Consider the following 12,500-nt stretch of genomic DNA (forward strand, 5'->3'; position numbering starts at 1 on the left):
CGGGCACCAACTCCCAGTACAACCGCTCCCTGGCTGCCTACCCCTACATGGGCCAGCACAGCCCCTACCTGCAGTCCTACAACAGCTCCAGCTCGAGCAGCACCAACACCCAGAACCGAGCAGAAGACCCAGGTGAGGACGGGGGGTTACACATCATCATAGCACCCGGCGCACCCCGATACACACCTAGCGCCCCCTAATACTCACACCCGACGCCCCTCATACACTCACCCGGCGCCCCCCTCCCCAATGCCGTCACCCGACGCCCCTAATACATTCATCCGGCGCCCTCCTGCCCAATACCCTTACCCGACGCCTATCATACACTCACCCGAGGCCCCAATAGACTCACCCGACGCCCCCTCCCCAAAACCATTACCCGAAGCCCTTCATACACTCACCCGGTGACCCCAATATACTCACCTGAAGCCCTTCATACACTCACCCGGCGCCCCCTCCACACTTTCACTCATATTTGGATACCAGCGCCCCCAATACACTCACCCTGCTCCCCGCTGCGTGCCCCCCGCACCTCTGGTCACAGGCAGCCCTCATGTTATTCCTGGCTGCACCCCCGCTCCACTCATCCTGTATATTTTGACCCCCAATTATGTCTATCACATTTCCTGCTGCAGCGTCTACCGGGCAAGCCCGACCCCCTGAACCCCGGCTTTAATCTCTGCACCCCCATTAATGCATCATTACTGTCACTCACACAGCGATCAATTTCTCAAACGATTTTCTTGGTCAGCACCAATGGCATTGCTCCACGGACAGATTCTCCCTGCACCCCCTACATGCATGCACTGCCCCCAATAATTCTCCCTGCACCCCAGCATGCATGCAGTGCCCCCCAATAATTCTCCCTGCACCCCAGCATGCATGTAGTGCCCCCAATAATTCTCCCTGCACCCCAGCATGCATGCAGTGCCCCCCAATAATTCTCCCTGCACCCCAGCATGCATGTAGTGCCCCCAATAATTCTCCCTGCACCCCAGCATGCATGCAGTGCCCCCCAATAATTCTCCCTGCACCCCAGCATGCATGCAGTGCCCCCCAATAATTCTCCCTGCACCCCAGCATGCATGTAGTGCCCCCAATAATTCTCCCTGCACCCCAGCATGCATGCAGTGCCCCCCAATAATTCTCCCTGCACCCCAGCATGCATGTAGTGCCCCCAATAATTCTCCCTGCACCCCAGCATGCATGTAGTGCCCCCCAATAATTCTCCCTGCACCCCAGCATGCATATAGTGCCCCCCAATAATTCTCCCTGCACCCCAGCATGCATGCAGTGCCCCCCAATAATTCTCCCTGCACCCCAGCATGCATGTAGTGCCCCCAATAATTCTCCCTGCACCCCAGCATGCATGCAGTGCCCCCCAATAATTCTCCCTGCACCCCAGCATGCATGTAGTGCCCCCCAATATTTCTCCCTGCACCCCCAGCATGCATGTAGTGCCCCCCAATAATTCTCCCTGCACCCCAGCATGCATGCAGTGCCCCCCAATAATTCTCCCTGCACCCCAGCATGCATGTAGTGCCCCCAATAATTCTCCCTGCACCCCAGCATGCATGTAGTGCCCCCCAATAATTCTTCCTGCACCCCAGCATGCATGTAGTGCCCCCAATAATTCTCCCTGCATCCCCTGCATGCATGCAGTGCCCCCCAATAATTCTCCCTGCATCCCCTGCATGCATAAAGCTCCCAGGGGCTGGGTACATTTGCCCTGCACCCCCCTGCATGCATATTCCACCCCTTAATCCAGGCACAACGCCCCCTGCACCCCTCATACACAGCCTGTTTTACTCACCCTACTGCCCCCACACACAATCAGCCCCCCAGTCTCCAGCCATCACAGCCCCCCTTACCACGGCCAGAAAATGTCTGTCAGCTTCCATGTTGTGAGAAATGTACTGTACGTGTCTCTGTGTCCTTTCTAGAGAGAGTCTTCCGGTTATTGTTACATTGTTATTATTATTAATCAGCGTTCTGAAAGGCAGAATCTTCCGCATGTCGGTAACAATGTATCAAATCCAACCGATCTGCCGGCTAGCACACGGGGAGCGCTGGGGTCAGGGGTGTGTGGCCGTATTTGGGGTTTGGTTATCATGGTTTGGGGGTCTGCTGTCAGGGTTTGAGGTTTACTTGCTGTTTTTCGGGTTTGCTGCCGTTTTGGAGGTCTGCTGGTCAGGATTTGGGGGTCCGATGGCCTGTTTTGGGGTCTGGTATCAGGATTTGGAGGTCTTCTGGACGTATTTGGGGTCTGCTGGCCGGCTTGTAGTCTAGTTATTACTGTTTGGGGTCTGCTTGCTGGTCGTATTTGGGGTCTTCAGGCCGGTTTGTGGTCTGGTATCAATATCTGGGGGTCTGTAGCTGTATTTGGGGTCTGCAGGCCGGTGTGGGGTCTGGTATCAATATCAGGGGGTCTGCTGGCTATATTTGGGGTCTGCAGGCCGGTTTTGGGTTTGGTATTAGTATCTGGGGGTCTGTGGCCGTATTTAGGGTCTGCAGGTCAGGCTTGCGGGGTCCAGTCACAGGACTTGGGATATTTGGTGCTGGGGGGACGACTGTCAGGATTTGCAGTGAATGCAGCGTAGGGGAAGCCGCCTGATTTATGACTTGCTGGTCCTGTATGACAAGTCTCTGATTGTGGGGAGGAGAGAGACATTGGGCCGTTCCTGCATTGTGTGTAATGTGTGTACAGCCAGCGGCAATCTCACATCCGCAACCACTACTGTCACTGCTACACTGAGGCCACCCCGAGTCCACAGAGTCTCTGCCCATAACAACGTATATGTTACACCACTGTCTGTATATGTGTGTGTCTCGCTGGAGATAGATGATTGATAGATAGATAGATAGATAGATAGATAGATAGATAGATAGATAGATAGATAGATAGATAGATAGATAGATAGATAGTATTAATAAACTGTGTTTTTAACTGGTACACAAAACGGTACATTTGGAGGACAAGTTGGTTGAAAAAAATTAAAGCTCTACAATGTATTATTAACAATTTCCATGTAGAACGCAATAGTAATAATAATAATAATAATAATAACATATATATATATATATATATATATATATATATATATATATATATATATATATATATATATATATATCTATCTCAAAATATACGTGTTTCAATGTACCAATTTATTAGGTGAGGTGATAGATAGTCGGGGCATATATATGAGTGTATTGTTCACAGATGGCATTTATAAGTGTAAGTGTATTTGCTTTTTGTACATACAGTATGCATGCTTTGTACTCTTCCTGGTTTAGCATTGTACTACACGTGAACTCATTATTAACAAGCATTATATGTATGTATATATTATATGTATTTGTATAGGGAGAGGAGGGAGCGGAGAAGTCGGCAGATAAATAGACATTTTGTAAATAGCAGCACAATTAGCGCTAATCACCCTCTGCCTCGCTCTCCTGCATGACATGAATAATCTCGCTTTATTAGGTTATATTATTGGTGGCGTTTGGTTTGTTGCATAGCTGCAGTTTTTGGCCTACCTGTGCTGGATATTATAGCTTTATAGTCTGGATATTATAGCTTCACAGTCTGGATACTATAGCTGTACAGTCTCTGGATATTATACCTTTACAGTCTGGATATTATAGCTGTACAGTCTGGATATTATAACTGTACAGTCTCTGGATATTATAGCTGTACAGTCTCTGGATATTATAGCTTTATAGTCTGGATATTATACCTTTACAGTCTGGATATTATAGCTTTACAGTCTGGATATTATAGCTTTATAGTCTGGATATTATAGCTGTACAGTCTGGATATTATAGCTTTACAGTTCTGGATATTATAGCTTTACAGTCTGGATATTATAGCTGTACAGTCTGGATATTATAGCTTTACAGTCTGGATATTATAGCTTTACAGTCTGGATATTATAGCTTTATAGTCTGGATATTATAGCTTTATATTCTGGATATTATAGCTTCACAGTCTGGATATTATAGCTTGACAGTCTGGATATTATAGCTTGACAGTCTGGATATTATAGCTTGACAGTCTGGATATTATAGCTTCACAGTCTGGATATTATAGCTTCACAGTCTGGATATTATAGCAGTCACACTATCTGTACTCGAGGAATAGAATCGTATTATTATTGTATTATATATCCCCAGGTCGCCGGACTTGGCTGTGATGTTATATATTTGCAGCCACACTTTCTGTACTCTGGGAATATAATTGTTTTGTGACTGTATTATATATCCCCAGGGTATGGTATTATATATTTGCAGTCACACGATCTATACTCGAGGAATAGAATTGCATTATTATTGTATTTCTATTCTCAGGTCGCTGGACTCGGCTAAGCTATGCACTCACCGTATACTCCAGGAAAATCATTGTTTTGTTATTATATATTATATATTTACCGTCAGAGTCTCTCTACATTAGGGATAGCATTGCAGTGTTATTTTATTTTTCGTCCCCAAGGCTGTCATCTCACATATTTGCAGTCACACTATCTGTACTGCAGGAAGAGAATTGTATTATTGCTGTATCATTCATCCCCAGGTCGCCGGACTTGGCTATGATATGCAGTCCCCGTATCTGTACTCTAGGAATAGATTTGTTATGTTGCTGTATTCATTCATCCCCAGGTCGCCGGACTTGGCTGTGGTCCCTGTACTCTGTCCCCCCATTTGTCATGTTGAGCCCTGTGCAGGTGTCACCGGCTGAGCGCTAGTGTTTTCCCATGCAGTCCTGTCTGGGTCAGGCCTGTGGAATGATTCTAGCACTCGGTGACAATGGCTGCCCGTAAATCGCACACACAATGCCCTGCCAGCTATTAGCTGATTTTAAGCTATATGACATTTAAGAGCCGGGCGGCTGCTTCTCCTCTCTGGGCAATAAATTGACTACATAAAAAGTCAATTAGCCGTGTAAAGAGCCTGTTGCGGGGCTCCCCAGAGTAGCTGGCCGGGGTGGGAAGAGCCTCATCCACTCTCATCAGGACCAGTCAGTCGTCCAGCAGCTAAACAGTCCTGGGGGTTGCACTACAAGCCCCAGCGTGCCCACCACAGTATACGTCTCAGGCGGCCAGGGAAGGGGGGACTTGGTGATGGAAGACCCCAGAATTTAGCATCCCACGTTGATTTATTTATATATTTTTATCCCAGCAGAACAACAGAAGACGACGGTTATCGAAAATGGGGAGATTCGATTCAATGGTAAAGGGAAGAAGATCAGGAAACCGCGGACGATATACTCCAGCCTCCAGCTGCAAGCGCTCAACCACCGCTTCCAGCAGACGCAGTACCTGGCCCTGCCGGAGAGGGCAGAGCTGGCAGCTTCCCTGGGCCTCACGCAGACGCAGGTGAGGTGCTGTGCTGTGGGGAGGGGAGGGGGCAGGTGAGGTGCTGTGCTGGGGAGAGGGGGGGGGGCAGGTTAGGCGCAGTGCTGGGGAGGGGGCAGGTGAGGCGCTGTGCTTGGGAGAGGGTAGGGGGCAGGTGAGGTGCTGTGCTGGGGAGGGGGGAGGGGGCAGGTGAGGTGCTGTGCTGGGGAGGGGGGAGGGGGCAGGTGAGGTGCTGTGCTGGGGAGGGGGGAGGGGGCAGGTGAGGTGCTGTGCTGGGGAGAGGGGAGGGGGCAGGTTAGGCGCAGTGCTCGGTAGGGGGCAGGTGTGGCGCTGTGCTGGGGAGAGGGTAGGGGGCAGGTGAGGCGCTGTGCTGGGGAGAGGGTAGGGGGCAGGTGAGGTGCTGTGCTGGGGAGGGGGGAGGGGGCAGGTGAGGTGCTGTGCTGGGGAGGGGGGAGGGGGCAGGTTAGGTGGTGTGTTGGGGAGAACTACTTAATATGGAACACTGAGCACTGACTGTGACTGCACCCAGGGCCGGCCCTAGACTTTTTGCCGCCTGAGGCAAAATTCGAAAAAATCGCCCCCCCCCCCCCCCCCCAGCCGTGAGGTGGGGAGTGCCGAGCTGGAGGGGTAGCTGGCAGACAGGGGGTATTGGGCCTAGCGGCGGGGAGGGGGGTCGGACTCCCCCCTCCCTCGCCTGGGTCCCCCGATCTGCGCTCCTCCTCCAGCGTAAAGTACCAGGCGCAGGCAGCCAGCGTGCATATCATTAAGAGGCAGCGGGCGGGGGAATCACTCACTCACCTCTTCTGCGTTCTATCGTGCGCTCCACTGACGTCACTTCCTGCAAGGCCGTCCACTTACAATACAGTGGGCGGCGTCGCCGGAAGTGACGTCAGTGGAGCACGCGATGGAACGCGGAAGAGGTGAGTGATTCCCCCGCCCGTTGCCTCTTCGTCATATGCACGCTGGCTGCCTGGTACTTTACGCTGGAGGAGGAGCGCAGATCGGGGGACCCAGGCGAGGGAGGGGGGGGGTCCGACCCCCCTCCCCGCCGCTAGGCCCAATACCCCCTTTCTGCCAGCTACCCCTCCAGCTCGGCGGGCGGCCCCAGCGTCCATGCAGAGGCGGGTGCCGCCCCCCAGATTTGCCGCCTGATGAAAATGTTTCACCCCGCCTCATGAGCGGGCCGGCCCTGACTGCACCTGTCTGCAACATTTAAAGACACTCTGTAGGGAAAGAAGTTCCCCTGGGGGGTCCTCACCTCGGGTGGGGGAAGCCTCCGGATCCTATCGAGGCTTCCCCCGTCCTCCTCTGTCCCCCGGGGGTCTCGCTGCAGCCCACTGAATGCACAGCCGATAATTTGTCAGGCTGTGCATACCTTTCCTGGCTCCAGCGGGTGGCGCTGTTGCGGCTCTCCGCTCGGAAATAGGTGGAAATAGCCGACCTCTGTCGGGTCCGCTCTACTACGCAGGCGCAGGAGACTTGCAGGAGACTTGCAGGAGACTTGCAGGAAACTTGCGCCTGCGCAGTAGAGCGGCCCGACAGAGATCGGCTGTTTCCGCCTGTCTCCGAGCGGAGAGCCGATACTGCGCCTGCACTGGAGTCGGTAAGGTAAATATTGACATCCCCGCCGATCGGGGAGCTTTATCGACGCCGCTGTGGGACACACCCAAGGGGAACTTTTTTTAGTGAAAGATTTTCTTTAACGGAAGCATAATGCATTATATGCTGCCTCATCATATTTACGTACCGGGGTTTCCTCCAGCCCCTTGAAGCCGACATGTCCATCGCAGCATCTCAGTCCTCAGCCTCCAGCCCAGGTCCCCGCCAGTGCAGAGGCCAACTTGGTCATCCTTACTGCGCCTGCATGAAGCACCGCTGTCAATCAAGTGCCACGTTGTCTGCAGCTCATTACGCTGCAAACAACGTGGACTTCATAGACAGCAGGCGCAGTAGTGGGGGTCGGCCTCTGCACTGGTAAGGAACTCCGGCCGGCGGCTGTGAGCGCAGATGCGCCATGGGACATGTTGGCTGCAAGGGGCTGGAGGAAGCCCCAGGTAAGTATATCAGGGGCAGGAACATTTGCTTGGTGCTTCCTTTAAAATGCACTGTGGGGACACACTGAACAGCAATATCAAAACACAGCCTTTAGAAGGGCTCTGGGGTTATGTAGATGGTGAATTGGCTTTGTAGCAGCAAAAAACTCTACTGGAGAAACAGAACACAGGCCTTACTAACGCTTTCCCTGTCAGCAGAGCTCTCTCCCTGATCTGCCTAGCACAGAAGCCAAACACAGACTGCAAAATGGCTGCTGTGCTGGCTTTCTGATAGGTGGGGGTGGTCCAGGTGGGAGGGATACCTGATTGGCTGCCATGTGTCTGCTGACTCTGGGGGGAGGGGTCAAAGTTTGGCTCCATTATAATGTATAGGGGCCGGAGGTGAATCGAACCCGCCATGTGTTCACCTGGTGAACCCGAATACCTGTTGTACGCCGAGAACTATACGCCGGCAGAACAGTTCGGTCCATCTCTAGTGAGGCTGATGTATTCAGGACACTGACCCCTTCAAAGCCCGGCCTAGTTGTGGTGTTGTTAACCCTCTCAGGGCCGGATTAGGCCTACAATGTACTGCGGGCCTTGCTGTCACTGGAGTGGCCTCTGTCTGGGAAGACTTGTACAGCTGATTTCTGATGTGCAGCTTGTGGGGAAAGCCATAGCAATCATTATCCAAGAAAGAGAGGGAGGAGATTGGGGGGGGGGGGGAGGAGAGAGGAGATGGGGGGAAAGAGGGGGGAATAGAGAGGTATAGAGCCAGTGCAAGAGAGCTGCCCTTCCCGTGTGATGTCTGAAGGCTTGTCTGGGTGTCTCGGAGACATTTCCATTTCCAAACTTTATATAAACTCCTGCCTTATGTCATATAGTGCTAAATAAATAGCCTCTAACTGTGGCTATTTATCTATCTCAGATCTCTCAATAGCCATCTAGTCATATATATATCTGTATGTCTATTCATATCTATCTATCTATCTATCTATCTATCTATCTATCTATCTATCTACTATCTATCTATCTATCTATCTACCTACCTATTCACCTATTCATGTCTACTTGTCTGTCTATCTATTCAATATCCATATACAGTATATTATTTCCAGCATGCCTATTCATATCTATCTATATCTAATAAATCTACATGTTCATGTCTATCTATCTATCTATCTATCTATCTATCTATCTATCTATCTATCTATCTATCTATCTATCTATCTATGTCTATGTCTATCTATTAATGATATACAGTATCTACATCTAATATATATATACCTGTTCATGTTTATCTATCTGTCTTCTTATATCTATAAATATCCATCTATTCATATATCTATCTATTCACCTATCTATCGATCGATCAATTTATCTATCATCTATATATCTCCCTATCCATATCTATTTAGCTATCTCTATGTATGAACCGTGAAGGTTGAGTTTATAAGTTAACATTTTTTTCCCAAGAATATTAAATTATTTATTTATTATTTTTTTAAAAAAGGCCTTCTTGCTAGACAGCATCAATCAGACACAGATATTCCCAGCTGACAGATGTGAACTGAGATAAACCCACTCTGCGGCTACTGCTTTTGTCTATGTCACTGCTCCCCTCTCTCTGTCACTGCTCCCCTCTCTCTGTCACTGCTCCCCTCTCTCTGTCACTGCTCCTCCCTCTCTGACTGTCACTGCTTCTCTCTCTCTGTCACTGCTCCCCTCTCTCTGTCACTGCTCCTTTCTCTCTGACTGTCACTGCTCCTCTCTATCTGACTGTCACTGCTCCTCTCTCTCTGTCACTGCTCTCCTCTCTCTGTCACTGCTCCTCTCTCTCTGACTGTCACTGCTCCTCTCTCTCTGTCACTGCTCCCCTCTCTCTGTCACTGCTCCTCTCTCTCTGACTGTCACTGCTCCTATCTCTGACTGTCACTGCTCCCCTCTCTCTGTCACTGCTCCTCTCTATCTGTCACTGCTCCTCCCACTCTGACTGTCACTGCTCCCCTCTCTCTGTCACTGCTCCTCTCTCTCTGACTGTCACTGCTCCCCTCTCTCTGTCACTGCTCCCCTCTCTCTGTCACTGCTCCTCTCTCTCTGACTGTCACTGCTCCCCTCTCTCTGTCACTGCTCCCCTCTCTCTGTCACTGCTCCTCCCTCTCTGACTGTCACTGCTCCCCTCTCTCTGTCGCTGCTCCCCTCTCTCTCTGTCACTGCTCCTCTCTCTCTGTCACTGCTCCCCTCTCTCTGTCACTGCTCCTCTCTCTCTGACTGTCACTGCTCCTCTCTCTCTGTCACTGCTCCCCTCTCTCTGTCACTGCTCCTCTCTCTCTCTCACTGTCACTGCTTCTCTCTCTCTGTCACTGTTCCTCTCTCTCTGTCACTGCTCCTCTCTCTCTGACTTTCACTGCTCCCCTCTCTCTGTCACTGCTCCCCTCTCTCTGTCACTGCTCCTCCCTCTCTGACTGTCACTGCTCCCCTCTCTCTGTCGCTGCTCCCCTCTCTCTCTCTGTCACTGCTCCCCTCTCTGTCACTGCTCCCCTCTCTCTGTCACTGCTCCTCTCTCTCTCTGACTGTCACTGCTCCTCTCTCTCTGTCACTGCTCCCCTCTCTCTGTCACTGCTCCTCTCTCTCTCTCACTTTCACTGCTTCTGTCTCTCTGTCACTGTTCCTCTCTCTCTCTGTCACTGTTCCTCTCTCTCTGACTTTCACTGCTCCCCTCTCTCTGTCACTGCTCCCCTCTCTCTGTCACTGCTCCTCCCTCTCTGACTGTCACTGCTCCCCTCTCTCTGTCGCTGCTCCCCTCTCTCTCTGTCACTGCTCCTCTCTCTCTGTCACTGCTCCCCTCTCTCTGTCACTGCTCCTCTCTCTCTGACTGTCACTGCTCCTCTCTCTCTCTGTCACTGCTCCCCTCTCTCTGTCACTGCTCCCCTCTCTCTGTCACTGCTCCTCCCTCTCTGACTGACACTGCTCCCCTCTCCCTGTCACTGCTCCTCTCTCTCTGACTGTCACTGCTCCCCTCTCTCTGTCACTGCTCCTCTCTCTCTGTCACTGCTCCTCTCTGTCTGTCACTGCTCCCCTCTCTCTGTCACTGCTCCTCTCTGTCTGTCACTGCTCCCCTCTCTCTGTCACTGCTCCTCTCTCTCTGATAGTCACTGCTCCTCTCTGTCTGTCACTGCTCCCCTCTCTCTGTCACTGCTCCTCTCTCTGTCACTGCTCCCCTCTCTCTGTCACTGCTCCCCTCTCTCTGACTGTCACTGCTCCCCTCTCTCTGACTGTCACTGCTCCTCTCTCTGTCACTGCTCCCCTCTCTCTGACTGTCACTGCTCCCCTCTCTCTGACTGTCACTGCTCCTCTCTCTGTCACTGCTCCCCTCTCTCTGACTGTCACTGCTCCCCTCTCTGTCACTGCTCCCCTCTCTCTGACTGTCACTGCTCCCCTCTCTCTGCCACTGCACCACTCGTTCCCTTTTTACCCCGAATATTCTTATTTCTATTTGTCTATAAGATTTCCCTTTTTTTAACCTGATTTAATTTAGTTAAATGTTATAAATAATGTAATATTTAATGCTCTAAATAATAATAATAATAATAATAATAATAATTAATACAGCTACACATGATAACACTATTATAATATACACCTGCGGCTGGCCGGAAATGGCTGCAGATTTATTTGCGTATTAATGCACTGGCATGTCCTGATGACGTTTCCTGGTTTTGTTATCGGCGTATTAATCACATGGGATGATTTGGAACACTGGGCTGTCACTATTGAGTACCATTGCTATGCGGGGTGTGCTCCGCGGGATGGGGGTATTTGGGAAGGGTGGGCTCCGCAGGTTGAGGTACTTTGTGCAAATTGGGCTGGGGGAGGGGGGGGGGGCGGGCTCTTTGTGCAGGATGTACTCCGCAGGGTGGGGGTCTTTGTGCAGGATGGGCTGGGGGGGGGGGGGGGGTTAGGGGGCGCTCTTTGTGCAGGATGTACTCCGCAGGGTGGGGGTCTTTGTGCAGGATGGGCTGGGGGGGAGGTTTTTTATGCAGGATGTACTCCGCAGGGTGGGGGTCTGTCTGCAGGATGTACTCCGCAGGGTGGGGGTCTTTGTGCAGGATGGGCGGGGGGGGGAGGTTTTTTGTACAGGATGTACTCCGCAGGGTGGGGGTCTTTGTGAAGGGTGGGCTCGCGGGATGGGGCCCCCTTGGACCTGAATTGTAACTCTTTGGCTTTTCTTTGACTTTGCAGGTGAAGATTTGGTTTCAGAATAAACGCTCCAAGTACAAGAAGCTCATTAAACAAGGAGGGAACCCGCACGAGAGCGACCCCCTGGCCGGATCGGGCCCCCTGTCGCCCCGCTCTCCAGCCATCCCCCCTGTATGGGACGTTTCGGGTACAGGCAAGGGGGTGAACCTGCCCCCGAACAGCTACATGCCTAGCTACTCCCACTGGTACTCTGCCCCCCACCAGGACACAATGCAGAGGTCACAGATGATGTGACCCCCCGGGGTGCACAGCGTGCCAAGACTGACATGGTAAAAACCTCACCTGTGTGACCCCCACATCGTCGAGCGACAGCAGAAATCTGGTGCGACGTTTTGGTGGAGGCACCAAATCCACTTTTTTTGAAGAAACCTCAATGACACAACTTGAAAATGGCAGATGTCTCCTGGCGAGGACAAAACAAATGGCCGGACCCTCCCGGATTCACAGAAGACCTGGGGAATTTCATAAACTGAATGGAGTGAACGCTTGCGTCGGCGTCGGAAGTCCTCCCGACGCGTCGGCGCTGAGGCAGCGATTCTTTCCTGATCGGAGGCGGAATCTGACCGACCAGTCAGGGCCGAAAAAAAATCAACCACTTTTTTTTTTTTTTTTTTTTTCTAATCTACAGAGACTGTGAATAGCCGCAGATTAGGGGTAGCGAGGAGACTCGACCTTCAGAAATTACAGGGACTTTATAATTATGAAATGTATGTATATATTGTTGAATTTTAGTTGTACATACTTTATATGTTATTGTCTTTCATAAATGGAGGAAGAAAACAAATAATTCCTGAATCATTTGGATTGTTTCGTTTATTAATGTTGCTATGATGGTGCAAGGAGCAGGAGGAAT

The 12,500-nt window shown here is 51.1% G+C and overlaps 1 protein-coding gene across 2 annotated transcripts in view; it reads left to right on the forward strand.

Moving 5' to 3' along the window:
• Positions 1-12,434, forward strand: part of DLX6 (distal-less homeobox 6) — a 12,649-nt gene extending 215 nt beyond the window's left edge. The window contains exons 1-3 of one of the 2 annotated variants that reach the window (XM_068238489.1): positions 1-132; positions 5,179-5,375; positions 11,630-12,434. The exon at positions 1-132 is cut by the window's left edge and continues 215 nt beyond it. In XM_068238489.1, the coding sequence (XP_068094590.1) occupies positions 1-132; positions 5,179-5,375; positions 11,630-11,881 (581 nt within the window). In that variant the 3' untranslated portion in view covers positions 11,882-12,434. The remainder of the gene's footprint in view (positions 133-5,178; positions 5,376-11,629) is intronic. The other variant, XM_068238490.1, reaches the window with a different exon arrangement.
• Positions 12,435-12,500: the final 66 nt, after the last annotated feature.

The sequence above is a fragment of the Hyperolius riggenbachi genome, chromosome 5 (genome assembly GCF_040937935.1).
Source record: "Hyperolius riggenbachi isolate aHypRig1 chromosome 5, aHypRig1.pri, whole genome shotgun sequence".
In the NCBI taxonomy this organism is placed as follows: domain Eukaryota; kingdom Metazoa; phylum Chordata; class Amphibia; order Anura; family Hyperoliidae; genus Hyperolius; species Hyperolius riggenbachi.